The sequence below is a fragment of the Stegostoma tigrinum genome, chromosome 9 (genome assembly GCF_030684315.1).
Source record: "Stegostoma tigrinum isolate sSteTig4 chromosome 9, sSteTig4.hap1, whole genome shotgun sequence".
Lineage (NCBI taxonomy): Eukaryota > Metazoa > Chordata > Chondrichthyes > Orectolobiformes > Stegostomatidae > Stegostoma > Stegostoma tigrinum.
This window is the reverse complement of record NC_081362.1, coordinates 20,639,717-20,653,874: the sequence shown is the minus strand read 5'-3', so window position 1 is coordinate 20,653,874 and position 14,158 is coordinate 20,639,717. Positions and strand designations below refer to the sequence as shown.

At 38.7% G+C, this 14,158-nt stretch overlaps 1 protein-coding gene across 1 annotated transcript in view; it reads left to right on the top strand.

Annotated features, from left to right (window-relative positions):
• Positions 1–18: 18 nt before the first annotated feature.
• Positions 19–14,158, top strand: part of LOC125454825 (serine/arginine-rich splicing factor 7-like) — a 30,941-nt gene continuing 16,801 nt past the window's right edge. The window contains exons 1-2 of the mRNA XM_048536051.2: positions 19–135; positions 12,415–12,595. Of these exons, the coding sequence (XP_048392008.1) occupies positions 108–135; positions 12,415–12,595 (209 nt within the window). The 5' untranslated portion in view covers positions 19–107. The remainder of the gene's footprint in view (positions 136–12,414; positions 12,596–14,158) is intronic.

Sequence of the window (14,158 nt, the reverse complement as noted above, 5' to 3'; positions counted from 1 at the left end):
CCCGTATGTGACTATGTTCTAGGCGCACATGCGCAAGTGACAGAGGCGGGGCGCGCTTCGCTCTCAGTTAATGGAGAACGGGCGGAGGGAAGAGTGAGTGTGTTATTATGTCCCGATACAACCGGTGCGGTGGAGGTGAGGATCCCCCCCCTTTAGCACTGAAGGAAAATCCAAACGGAAAGTAAACCCATCAAAACAGGCAAGCGTCTGATCCCCAGGCGCCCCCTTCAAATCGGATGCTGTTTGTACAATTCCGAAAGGTGCGGAAGCTGCCATCTGCGTGATGGTGGCACGCCAGCCTCTTCAGCAGAGAGGGGGTCGGAGCTGCGAAATGGCGGCCTCTTGTTCTCTTTCCTCTCGCTTTTATTTTGTCGATGCCCTTTGCGATTTTGATTTTTGTTTTAAAAACCGGTGTACCTCAACGGTTTAACTGTAAAGGTTGTGAGAAGTATGCGGGGAGCAGCCACTGAATGACAATAGTGCGCGCTTTGGCGGGCCATGCAGGCGGCAATGCCTCCATATTGTTTAAGGGCACATACACATCCCCGGTTTATGTTTGAAGGTTTTGGGAGAAGTGATAACTGAATTGTGAGCCCGACATGTCGGTGATTCTTGACTCGGTCTGGGGACCGAAAAGCAAAGGAAGCACGACAGTGTACCAACTGATTGAATCTAATATATAATTTTGACTTCCACCCCCGCACGGTTAACCGTGTCCTCGTCCAGTAAAATAAGATTTACCATTGCTCCTTGTGGGAATTTAACAATGCATTGTTATTTAAGATCATAACATACACCATTCAAGCTGTGACCCAGGTTTAAAATATCAGTTTATAGTATGTTTGGTTTTCAAAATTAGTTTATTTAGAAATTGTAAATGTAAAATATTATAAAACCTGGAACTCAGTTGAATTTTACTTGGTGACCTTTATGGTGAGCAATATATATTCACAGGAGAAATTGATTGCCTTGAGAGATTAGGTTATTTTGTAATAGAGGTAAGATTGATTGTAATGTTATAAAGTTAAATGTCTCAGGTCATGTCACAAACTGAATTATTTTCATAAGCAGCAAATAGAAACAAACAGTTGGCACATGGAATCACTTAATCCACACTACCTGTTCCGGTTCTAGTACCATTCTAATGTAATGTAACCTAAACTATTTTTAACTTGCCCTTTATATAAGTTTTCATATTTAGTCAGTGTTTACACAACCTATTCCTGGATACAAGTTTGTTTCCTTCATTGACACTTATTAGCAACAAATTCCATTTCCTATTGATCTGGGATGGTCAATGCCAACCATCTTTGCTTTAAGCGTCAGCCTTGACTCTGGTAGTACTGTTACGTTTGAGTGAAAGTAGGGATTTCTCCTGGACATGGTTCATCCTCAGATTGAGTTGTTTTCTTACTGCTGTCTGCAGGACCCCACTGTGCTTGTTGACTGTTATGTTTCCTACTTTTATACCAGTTACTACACATCAGATCATGGAGCAGGAGAAAGCCATACAACCTCTTAAGCCTGCTCCACCGTTCTAGAATATAGCTGATCATCTACCTTACTGCCATTTTCCTGCACTGTCCTGTGTCCTTTGATGTTATAGAAGTCATTCATTAGCTGCAGAGTGTTTAGACATTGAAGTTAGCAGTGGCACTGTAGAAATGTTTATTGTTTTACTAGTCCTGAGCTGGGAGCCCATCATTTCAGATTCAACAGAAGTATATTTGTATTGACGTGTATAAATCCTTTCATTTTTACTGCACATATTAGAATCACTTTTTGTCATTGCAAACATTTTTGCATTTTATAATGTCTTCATTCGTAAGCTAGTTGATGACACAATCTGCTTTCAAAATTTATTAGTTCAGTAATTTTGTTTTTGAATCCTCTGAGATACTGAATCCCCCTTCATTTACCTTTTAACCATTTTAGGATATGCTTCCTTTGTTTTACAAAATTGTGCTGCCTATACCAGTATGTGTTTGACTGCTGTCACATTTACTGGCTAAAGTACTACTTATCTTATACTGTTACATTCTCTTTTCTGCAATTTGCAAAGTTGTCTTTAGTTCCTCTGTGTATGTCATATTCATAATTTTTATAGCTTGGAAAGAAGTCTTTTGGTCCATCATGTCTATGTGATCATCAAATATCTAGCTATTCTAATCCTGTTTTCTAGCACTTGGCCTATAGCCTTGTATGCTGGGTATTTCGAGTGCTTAACCAAGTAGTGCTTAAATGCCTTGAAGGTTCCTGCCTGTACCCCCCATTTGGGCAGTGAGTTCCAGACAACCACAACCCTCTGGGTAGAGAACATTTTCCTCAAATTCCCTCTAAACATCCTGCTCCTTAGCTTAAAACTGTGCCCCCCCCCACCCCCGTTATTGACCTCTCTACTAAGAGGAAGAATATCTATCTATCCTGTCTTTGCCCCTCAACTATGTACACTTCATTTGGATTTCCTCCCAACTCAGACTTCTCTGCTCTGAGGAAAGTAATCCTAGTGTCTCTTCATTAACTGAATTGCTCTAGCCCAGCATTTCTTTTTCTCATGCAGTCACATCCTTCCTATACTATGGTGACCTAGCCCCACAGTACTCCTGGCGTGGCCTAATTAACGCTATATACAGCTCCATCATAAACTTGGAGACGGTAAGGACTGCCAGTGCTGGAAGCCAGAGTCAATAGATGTGAAGCTGGAAAAGCACAGCCGGTCAGGCAGCATCTGAGGAACAGGAAAGTTAATGTTTTGGGCTGAAACCCTTTGACTTTCCTGCTCCTCAAATGCTGTCTGACCTGTGCTTTTCCAGCTTCACGTCATAAACTCCATGACTTGCCTAATAAAGGCAAGTATCCCATATTCCTTCTAATTCACCTGCCCTGCCTTCAAGGACCTATGCACATATACAGTGAAGTACCTCTGATCCTCTGCACTTCCTAAGGTACTACTTTGCTGCCTTAGTCTTCCCAAAACTCCCTACCTTTCAGCATTAAATTCTATTTGTCACTGTTCAATCCATCTGACCAGCCCACCTATCTTGTCCCATAGTCTGTCTTTTCTCCTTGTTATTTATCAACTGTCAATTTTCATGTCACCTGCAAACTTACTGGTCCTACCTCCTACATTAATGTCTAGATCATTAATGTACTAAAAAGCAAAGGACCTAACCACTAGATGTAGGCTTCCAGTCGCACAATACCATTCAACCATTGCCGTCTGCTTCCTGCCATTAAGTCAGCTTTAGATCAAAAATTCGACCATTTGCTTTGATCCCCCAAGGACCCGTAGCTTCTTAGCAGCCAGCTATGAGCCTTATTAAAGTCCATGCAGACTACACCAACTACACTACCCTCATCTACGTGCCTAGTAACCTTGCAAAATTCAATCAAACTGTTAGACATGATCTTCTTACAAAGCCATACTGACTTCCTTGATTAATTCTGTTCCTCGTAATTTTTTCCAGTAGTTTCCCTAACACATTCGTTTGTGTAGAAGCAAAATATCTTGGTATGTTCCTGGGATAAATCAAGAAAAGTTCATTTACTGCAGTTGTCCATCTGTAGTTAATTTTTTAAATACTTGGCTTTAGTTTCAAGCATTCAATGTGACAGTTCTCACATACTTGGTAGTAATCAAAATATAGCATGACTTTCATATTTCTTGCTTGTGAAGGTTGCTATTTTTATGTGTTCGTATCACTGTCTCCCAAAGAGCCATTGCATATTCTGTTCTAACTGAATAAATGTTTAACTACCCTTATTAAATAGGAATAAATATATTTCAGTTCATTTTATTTAGATGACAATTTGTGCTCACTGTTTTGCAAAGTACTACAGATATTGTAATGCTATGATGGAAGCATTAACTTAAGCAATTGCCCAAAGTTGGTTAGAGAAATAATACTACTGGTAAACCTCAGCGCCATTGAAGAGTTCTGATAATGTTTTGATCTGGTTCTATCTAATTCATATTTTTTCCAGTATGCTTACTGAGACTAGCTATCCAGTGATCATTGCTGACTCCATATGCTTAATGCTAATTATTTCCAAACATTATTAAGCTGATTTTTTTTCATTATTATATATTGCCAGTCTTTGTTTAAATATATTTCCGTCATCCCTGTTGGTGTGCATGCTCCTGTGTGTCAGCTAGCACAACTGTTTTTCTTTTTACGAATATTTTTGACTATGCCAACTAGTAAAATTTCTTCACTTGACCAGAATGCACGTTGGCTTTTCATTTGATAAACTGGGGTGGGGGGGGGGCGGAGTTTGGATTCTCATACTAGGAGAATATCTTAATTTGATAATTGAACGGACCTTTTAAAGAGGGGTTTTCATTTTTGTAGCAAAGAGGTGTTCTGTACTGTTTACAAAGCATGCAAAGAAGATATTACGGCTAGAATGCTACCTGCGTATATCATAGAGAATGAATGTGGAAAAACCCATTTTAAAATAAAGGTATATCAAAAATGTTTTTGCCAAAGTTAGCATGCATGCACTCTCTTCTAAGAACCTGTTTTAATGTCATAGATTCAACTAATACAGTGAATTGGAATTAACTATTCTGGTTTTTGACCCCGTTCCAAAATTAATCCACTTTATTTGTAACATGGTATTGTTCTAAAGCATGCAGGTATCATGTAAATCAGGTATGCTGTTATAATTTTTTTTTTAAAATCATGTTTCTGATGTTGGGTGTGCTGCAATAGAAAAGTGAGCACTTATCATGTATTTCCATAGTTAGGGAAAGTTGTAAGGAGGCTCATGTTTTGAATTGTGCAACTTTCAGTGACTAGTTTAGTATGTGTGGGTGTGATTCCGAGAGCCGCCACATAAGAAATGTGTAATCACATTAATTGAAAATTTATTGTGGATCATCAAAGATTTTGTTTACACCTAGTGCACAATATACACTGGCTACCTTTTTATAATAGTATGAATGGTCATTCACAACAGACCATACTGATCCCATTCAGTAATGTATCTCTAATTCTGTCTTCCTTCCCCAGCTCAGTCTGAAACTGAAACCTTTGTAAATTTTGAAGTCTTGTTCAGAAAGTAGTTTTACATGTTTTACTGCACTTGAATGCAGCACATGTTCAGTTTTCCACATTGTATTGGAATGAGTTGGTCTTTAATAACGAACAGTGAGACTTAAAGTTGAAGGTGAAGACTTTGTGTTCACGAAACAGGGTCCCATTCAGTGACTAATGTTTTTGATCTGCATTATCTGAGTGCCAGTTTTGTTGCTATTTGCACAGGAAGGCACTAAACTGAAGATAGTTAAAAGGAAATTTAATTTAATTGGAAATCTATGGAGACCTGTAGTTGTGATTTGTTACTGACTAGGAATTACTAGAATAAACTTTGACTAGATTATTACCATTCACCCGTTGGTGCTTTTGGCCAAAGGAAAAATCATCCAGGGAACATGAGGAAAAACTGACCAAGCTTTGAGTCATGAGATTCTGAAAATTACCTAATTTGCGAGAGTTGTATTGCCGTTGTACCAGTTGATTCTCATTTGGAAGAATGAGAATCTAAAATTTTGACAATTCGGCATGTGTACCAACATGCAATTCACTTTTGCTGTTTGTATTAAAACTTTATACCTTTGTCTGCATTGCATGTAACGGCCTTTTCTGAGAAGTTCTTGCTGCCTATGTGGTAGAGGAACCTGACCAAAGCATTGATGCACGATGCTATTTGAGTTGGGGAGGTTATGATGGAATGTGACAGTGGTGGTTCTGAGGTGAGTGTGGAAAAAGGAGTACAGTACAGTTAATTCTGTTCTGTTAAAGTTGCAACAAGCTGTTCAAGCTCATGTTATCTGCTTGCTATCAGGGTATTTCTTGGTTAGAATAGAACTTTTGAAGTCAAACATTGAGGATCTAGTTGTGGTCCGCGATGGAACCAGTGGCAAAAGTTGAACTGTGTGGTTTAGGAGTTTGCGTGGAAATTAAAATACAACTTTGCAATTAATATGTATTGTTGGGCACACCCAATTGAGTTTTATAAAAGCAAAATGCTAGAAAATCTCAGGTCAGGCAGCATGTGCAGAGAGAAACTCCGTAAATGTTTCAGGTCGTGATCTTTTGTCAGTAGTAAAAAACGACAGTATTGCAAGGCTTTCAGCCAGTTAAAGCAGGAGTGGGGCAGAAAGAAAAGGCAAACAGCATGTTGGAGAAATTCATCAGGTCTGGCAGCATCTGGAGAGAGAAACTGAATTAATGTTTTGAGTACAGTATGATTTCTTAGAACAAAAGGCTCACTCAGTGATAACAGGGAGAACAAGAAGATTTAAAAAAAACTCCTGATGCAACAGCTTGAGAGTGGTAATGAGTAAAGACATAAAAGTTTTGTCCAAAAGGTGTAAATGGCAAATGTCAAAACATAATTAAGTGCAACAAGGGATAAAGAAACAAAAGACAAACTGAACAATCTCAATTAAAAAACATACCAAGCTGAAGGCAGAGATGTGATCTAAAGTTGAACTCTTGAGTCTATGTGGCTGTAGAGATTTAAATCTAAAATAAAGTGTTGTTCTTTGTATTAGCATAGAAATGTCATTCTGTGAGCAAGGTGAAAAGTTAAATGAGCACCTGGAAGCTTGGGGTCATGTTATGGGCTAAAAGGAGTGTTGTATAAAATGGTACCCAGTCTTGTTTGATCCCTCTAAAGTACAGAGATTTGATCACGAATTAAAAATACAGTATGCTAATTGAAAGTGTACAAGTAAATTGGTTTCACTTGGGAAAAAATATGTAGGGCATTTGATGATGAAAATGGCAGGTGTTGCATCTACTATGCTTGCGTGGGAAGCTACTGTGGGGAAGTATGTGGATTTTAGGGTGAATGAGAAATGGACTAGGATATCAAGGGACTGACCATTTTGGAATTTTTTGAAAAGTGCGGGCAGGGGAAACTGTTTGGTATTTTGCTAACTCCCAGACATCATAATTGTCATGGAACCAATGTGCTATGCCACAATTGATAAAACCCATCGACAGAACTGAGAGGACAATCAAAAGAAGCAAGCACCTGCTGGAATTGATCAGGTATAGCCCTTTATAAACACTTGCAGCTGAAACCTCAGCCTAGACTCCAGTTATTGTGTTTGGCCCACACACATGGCGTTCCTGAAGAACAATCACTTAAGCGGGCGCTGAAAGTATGTAGTATATATCGGTGCGAGTGTCGTATGTGTCCGTGGAGCAATTTTCTCGAACCTTCAGTTTTAATCTGTATTTGCAGTTTATAATGGGGAGGCAAGACCAATTGGGTGACCGCTTTGAAATCAACCCATTAAGTCTGCCAGCATGGATTCTGATTGTTTGTCACTTTGATTCTTGACTTTGTTCCCGTAGTGATCTTTTCTGTCCATGGCCTGCTGCAACACTGGCTTAAGGATCAGCGTCTTGCCCTTTGATTTAGCCTCTGAGCTGAGTTAAACCGTTTTAGATCGTAACCTCTGCCTTTTTTTTTATTCTTTATCTTATTTCTTTTGATTTGTTGGTCTTATTTGTTTCTTGATCCATTCATATTGTATTCAAATGATTTTTACGAAGCCATTCACAGTTTGTTTGGATGTAATTTTGTTCCTTTACCAGTCTCTCTGTATCACCTCAGAGAGAGATTTCTTCTCAGCTGTTTACAAAAATTAGACATTGCTCATTTAAAGAAAATTTCAGTTACATTGCACCCTTTTGTTCTTCTGCCACCTCCCTTCTGTCAGTCATTAAAAACTAATTTGTGTACAGCTTTTCCCATTCTGATGCAAGATTACTCACCATTGCTTGCTTATGCAGCCTTCCCCCATCACTCCCCTAATGCTTCTTGATCCTGCCCAGTTTGCTGATCTTTCCAGCAATTATGTTTTTATATTAGAATATGAATTTAATTACATCACTGAAAATTTTGCATGATGTTGGGCACTTGCACCAGTATGGGCAAAATCAGTTATTTTAGATATTTTCAAATCAAACATGTTTAGAGATGTTATTACACACCTTAAGAGCAGGTGGGATTTCAGGTGGCCCATCCTGGCCTCTGGACACTACCACTGCACTCTGGTGCCTTTAACAAAGTTGTCTTGGAATATTTTTTAATCAACATGTTCATGGATATTATTATGCAACCCTGAAACAGTTGGGCATTGAGCCTGAGCCTCTTGGTTCAGAGGTAGGATGTGCCACATGAGACCCCAAGTAATTGTATTGTTGGAATGGAGACCATTCCAATCAGCTTAGACCAGTGTCCTGGTAAATCAACTAACTAGGACTGCAGAAGAGAGAGAAAATTGGCGAATAGCAGCTGGGAGGATTCAAGGAGAGTACTTTCAAGGCAGTGAGAAATGTAAAAGATGTAGAGTAGAGTAGTAATTTAGCTTAAAAACGCTAGGGTGTGTCAAGAAGAGATGTCCAATAGTTTAACAAGTTTTATATTCATACCTGGGAAGAGGCCTTTGGCTAGCCAGCATTTATTGCGTATTGTTAGTTTTCTTTAGGAAGCTTGTGTCAAGCTGCCATCCAGAATTACTGCAATTTATGTTGTTAAGTAACAACTACAGAGAGGAGTTCAAGGATTTGGTCCATGTCAGTGAAGGAGCAGTAGTATCCCCTTCAAAGTCAGGATGCTGTGTGACTTGGAAAAGATATTGCCAGCAGTCCTCCCATGCGTCAGCTGTCCTTGTCCTGCTAAATGGTAGGGGTCGTCGTTTTGGAAGATGCTGTCAGAGGAACTTTGGTGAGTTACTGTAATGCATTTAGTAAATGGCTTAAAGTGCTGATGCTGCAGCAATGAATATTAACAGTGGTGAGGTGGCTGCCTGTCAAATAGGCTGCTTTGTACGGTTTGGTGTTGTCTGAATGTTGTTGGGGGTCCACTTATCAAGGCAAATGGAGAATATTCCATCACACTTTTTTTAATGCCTTGTAAATGGTGGTCAGGCATTGGGACTGAATCAGTGGGTGAATTACTTGCTGCAGAAATCCCAGTCTCTGATTCTCTGTATCCACGGTATTTATAATACTGGTCCAGTTCAATTTCTGGTTAACAGTAACCCCCACAATGTTGGTAGTGGGGATTTGTTGGTGGTGGTCATACCATTAAACATCAAGTGGTGATGATTAGATGAGGTTGACAGATTTCTTTAACTATTCTCCTTCCACACTGTGAATTTTGTACTTTTGACTTTCAGTGTATAACCTGTCTTAAAGGATTCGTTTGCTTTTAATGTCCTACATGTAATGAGTTGAATGCTGATGTTGGCAAAAGTATTTGTGGCAGGAATTTATATATCATAGGAAGGACTCTCAGAATGAAGAAAGTCCACCCTCCTGTTTGAAATCCACTCTACCAAATCATTCTATCTATTGCTTTTAAAGTTGCATAGTGGAGTCGAGTTACTTGACTTTATGCATCCTTTGAGACCTTTCTTGATGTGTGTCTAGATCAGCTGTTTACTCTTTCCAAATTGCTGTTAGCTCTGGCTCCCCCCAGTTTTTGATATCCTTTTTGTAATCCTGAGACAGCAACCAGATATTGAAATGATGCATGTCGTGCCCTGTCTGTTCATCCCCACACCACCACCAGCCATGACCAAGGATGTGCTTGTGCTCATTCAGGCATGCAAAATACTCTGTGTAACTTTTGGGACAAACCTTGTTTGACAACATTGTCTTAATAGGTCTGTAATCTATCTGAAAAGGTGTTAAGGACTGCCCCCTTCTAAATTAGCTAATGTAGACTGTCATTCTCTCTCACATCCTGAGCAGAGTAAAAACTTAGGAAATTACAAAGCAGGTGAATAAATCGAGTACAGAAATGTGTCTAAGGTCTGTTCTGGTGCCAATTTATTAAGAATAGCAGTATGTAGACTTATAGTCTATGCACATGGTTGGTTTGCAGCAATAATCAGTTGTATTAATTTTGTATTTACAACAATAAACACATCTTTAAATTTCTGTCCATTGAATTCATCACAAGTCAGATAACCATTTTGAAGCAATATGACAAACTCATTTTGTGAATGAATAGAGTACTGAATTATCATTGTGCGTAATCAGTTCATTTTGTACTCATGATTGGGTTGATTAGTATTTTTGCCATATTTTAGTCAGCCCTTTTTGAGATATTTTGTTCACACTCGTATACATGTCGATGTATTTGTGTATTTCCCTTGCTATAGAAGCTGATGGCCTTAACTTCTCAGTTCAATAAGTCCCTACAATACAGACATTGTCCACCAGAGTCACTTACTTCACAACTTCCAGATTTAATGCCCAGTGTTTCCTTTGCATTAGCTAAGCAGCCCTTCTGTATATTTTAATCTTTTAAGTAATGGTTAAAAGGAATGTTGATAACTTGTCAGAATAGTTCTTGAGTTTTGCCGTATTAATTTGTCTGTATATTGTACATAGGCTACCAATTACTGAAAGGTATTTTGTTTAATACAATGCCTAATTGGTGTTTTCTTTTCCTAAGTACTATAACAAAATCTAAAGTTTTGGAGTAGATCTGTGGGTGTTGAGGTTGGTTGGCTTGTTGTTCCGCAGATGTTTTGTTACTGTGCTTGGTAACACTCTCAGTGCAGCCTCCGATGAAGCGTCAGTGTGTTTTCCCAACTGGCTTTTAAACGCTGGAGTCCCTTTTGATGGATCGCCTCACGTATGAGTTTCCTCCATAGTGGAATGTGTATGGGGTCGAGTTCATTGTGTTGATTAATAGCATGCTTCGTGGAGTGCCATGCTTCATGGAATTCTCGTGCTTGTCTCTGCCTAGCCTGTCCCAGAACCTTGGTGTTATCCCAGTCAAAGCGGTGCTTATCCTTGTCCATGTGGATTTGAGATGAGTGAACACCAACTGGCTACAAATGAGAAGACCAATACTCATCTCAATCCACATGGACAAGGAGAACCACCGCTTTGACTAGGACAACACCAAGACCCTGGGACAGGCTAGGCAGAGACAAGCACGAGAATTCCTGGAAGCATGGCACTCCACGAAGCATGCTATCAATAAACACATTGAACTCGACCCCGTACACATTCCACTATGGATGAAATTCGTACGTGAGGCGATCCATCGCAGCGGACTTCCAGCGTTTAAAAACCAGGTGGGAAAACACACTGACGCTTCATCAGCGGCTGCACTGAGGATGTTACCAAGCACGGTAACAAAACATCTGCGGAACAACAAGCCAGCTCGGCGAGCCAACCAACCTCAACACGAAAATAAAATGTCCAAATAACCATTTACTCAAATTCAGAAGTAGACTTTGAGGTCAAACCTGAATGAGAGGTGAATGCTGCTAACCTAGTCAGATTGACACTTTCTGATCAAAGCACGTTAAATGATTCACATAGACAAGTTGCAACCCATGAATCATTTCTATTAGCGAAGCACATCGCCATATTTATCACTGGCCTGCTGATGTTACTCTTAACCTGTGTTTTCACTCAGGCTTTTAAAATTATTTTCCTTCACATTCACAATTATCTAACCCTGTGCCTCTGGTTCATTTGTAGTCTCTTGTACCTGGATTATTAGCTCTTGGCATTTGCAAGCAAAAGAAATACCTGTCTTTCTTAAAATCTGTACTCTCTGTTCTATTTTTTTCAACTTCGCTTCATCAAAAGAATTTCTAGCCCTTTCTAATCAATCCTCATTGATTCCGCTATAGCCTGCAGTCAGTTCGTTATCCTGTATTTTTCCTTTCTATGCAACATTGAGTCAGTGGCATAAAAACAGCATTCTGACTACTGGAAAGATAATGTTACATTTGTGAAAAGAGAAATAATTAGTGTTTTGCATTGATCATTCTGGTTCTTTGTGAACAGACATAGCCTTATTTTGAGTATTTTATTCAAGATTTTCAGCAGTCACAGTCTTTTACTGTATCAGTGGAATTCTGGTTCCAAATGAATCTGTTGCCAGACATTTCCTTCGTGTTTGCATCTCTCAAGCAGTTTTTCCTACTGTCATAAATTTGTTGATCTTGAACATAGGTATTTTGCCATGATGTTGCTCTTCACTTGCCTACATAACAAATCACTTCTGCATTCATTAACAGAGAACCTTTTTTTAAGAATTGTATAATAAGATTTTTCACTTAACATTAAGTCAGAGTACTGTGGAATGGAATCCTTTTTTATTGCCTCTTTTAACAGATGTCTTTGCATGCTAAACATTTTGTTCTTGGGTAAGAGATTCAGCTTTATCACTGAGGTTTTCTCCCTTCCCCATTTCTCTTACTACATTTGAAACACTGCAGCAAGGTTTGTTTTATGTATCTAAAGCACACAGTCCTATAGTTATCTCAGATAGCTAAGTGTTGTATGTTTTAAAGTAGTTTTTATTTAGTGTTTTGTTTTGTAGACTAATGATGTCTGATGTGCATCTCAACAGAAACCAAGGTCTATGTAGGTAACTTGGGAACAGGTGCCGGTAAAGGGGAACTAGAGCGTGCATTCAGCTACTACGGACCACTGAGGACAGTCTGGATAGCACGGAATCCCCCTGGTTTTGCTTTTGTGGAGTTTGAGGAGCCTCGAGATGCTGAAGATGCTGTTCGTGGTTTGGATGGCAAGTAAGTAAACTTTAAAGGGGATCTATAACCCGTTGGTAAAGTCACTGCTTTTATTATTACTTGCTCATCATTCTAATTACTAAAAATATGAATGTTTTCAGTTGTTTTTTTAAAATCTGCTCAGAGCACACTTGTTTAGTTGTGTGGGTACTAAAGGGCAGGTTTGCTCCTTTAAATATAGTGATAGAAATAATAGTGCATGTGCAACCTTTCCTATAAAGTTAATGTCACTGCAGGAACTTTTAGTATTTAGGAACTTGGTAGGCATTGTGTGCTCTGATCAGAAAACATCAACACCTGAGGTTCATTCACTGTACTTCAAATAAGAGAATGAATAATGAAAGGACTGACTTTACCATTTGGACTTAGCTCCCCTTTAAATATGGGCAGTTGTCAATGAGTGACAAATGTACAAAATTGTTGTATATACGTTTGTGAGACTGGTGTGCTTGGTATCCATACATTTATTTTTATTTATTAATAAATACAATAGTGTATGGATTAAAAAAACTATGACAGCTGCCATTACTGTAACCAAACCTGTATGAAACACTCGTGTGGTCTGACAACTGTGGAAATGACAGACTGTTTCCACAGTTGTCATGTCATTCGCCAGCATACCAGTACTATTTTCCCTACAGAGCGTCTGTCCAGTAATTGAATTTATGTATGACTGTTCAGATGTTATGTTAGCCAAATTTTAACAAGTTAAAAACCTTGTTTTTCTGATTTTACTGTATAGCTTATTTTCTGCCAGTTCCTCCTCATGTACCAACCATTCAGTGGTGAGAAGGAATGGAGATACTTGCTCCTAAATGTCTGTCTACTGCTTTGTAATCTTCCCATTTTGCAGGAAGTACCTAACTCCTGTATAGTCAGTCTAGAGTATAAATCTGCGTTGTTGATTTAAAGGGTCCCAGAATTATTATTTTTTTGCCAGTACCTTCCCTTTCAGAAATTTGTTTGAGCTCAGCCTCTTGAGTAACAGTAGAAGGATAACTTAATACGAAACCAGCAACATCAAATCACAATGGCCTTTCGATTGCAATTAACAAAAAAATTAAGAACATGATGTCAACTGGAGTATTTGATATTGACTCTCTTTTTAGTGTTCCCTGAGTTTGTATTTTTGCATAGAGGATTTTGTTTTCTCAGTACAAGGAATATTGTTTCAGACAGCAACACAAATTACACTGACCTTGTATTATACAACTAAATAAATTGAACAGAAAAGAACCCTTGGTGATTCACCTTATCTCAATTAGGATGAGTTCATTGCTATGGCATAATTTGGAAATCGACATTTAATTTTGGAATTTCAATCAGAAATCAGTCTGTACATTTCAGATTTCTATACCTGTTCAGCTATATAAATAGTGGAAAAAAAATCTTAATTCATGCACACTTTAAAACAAAACAAGCAAATTATAATTGGTTATGGGGACATTGGACTTGAAGTGAGATCCAGCATTTAATCAAAAAGCAAGACTGTAAAATTTTCTGGAAACAAAATGACTGATATGTTGATTAGGTTGTCTTTTCAGTAACTTTATTACAGAATCC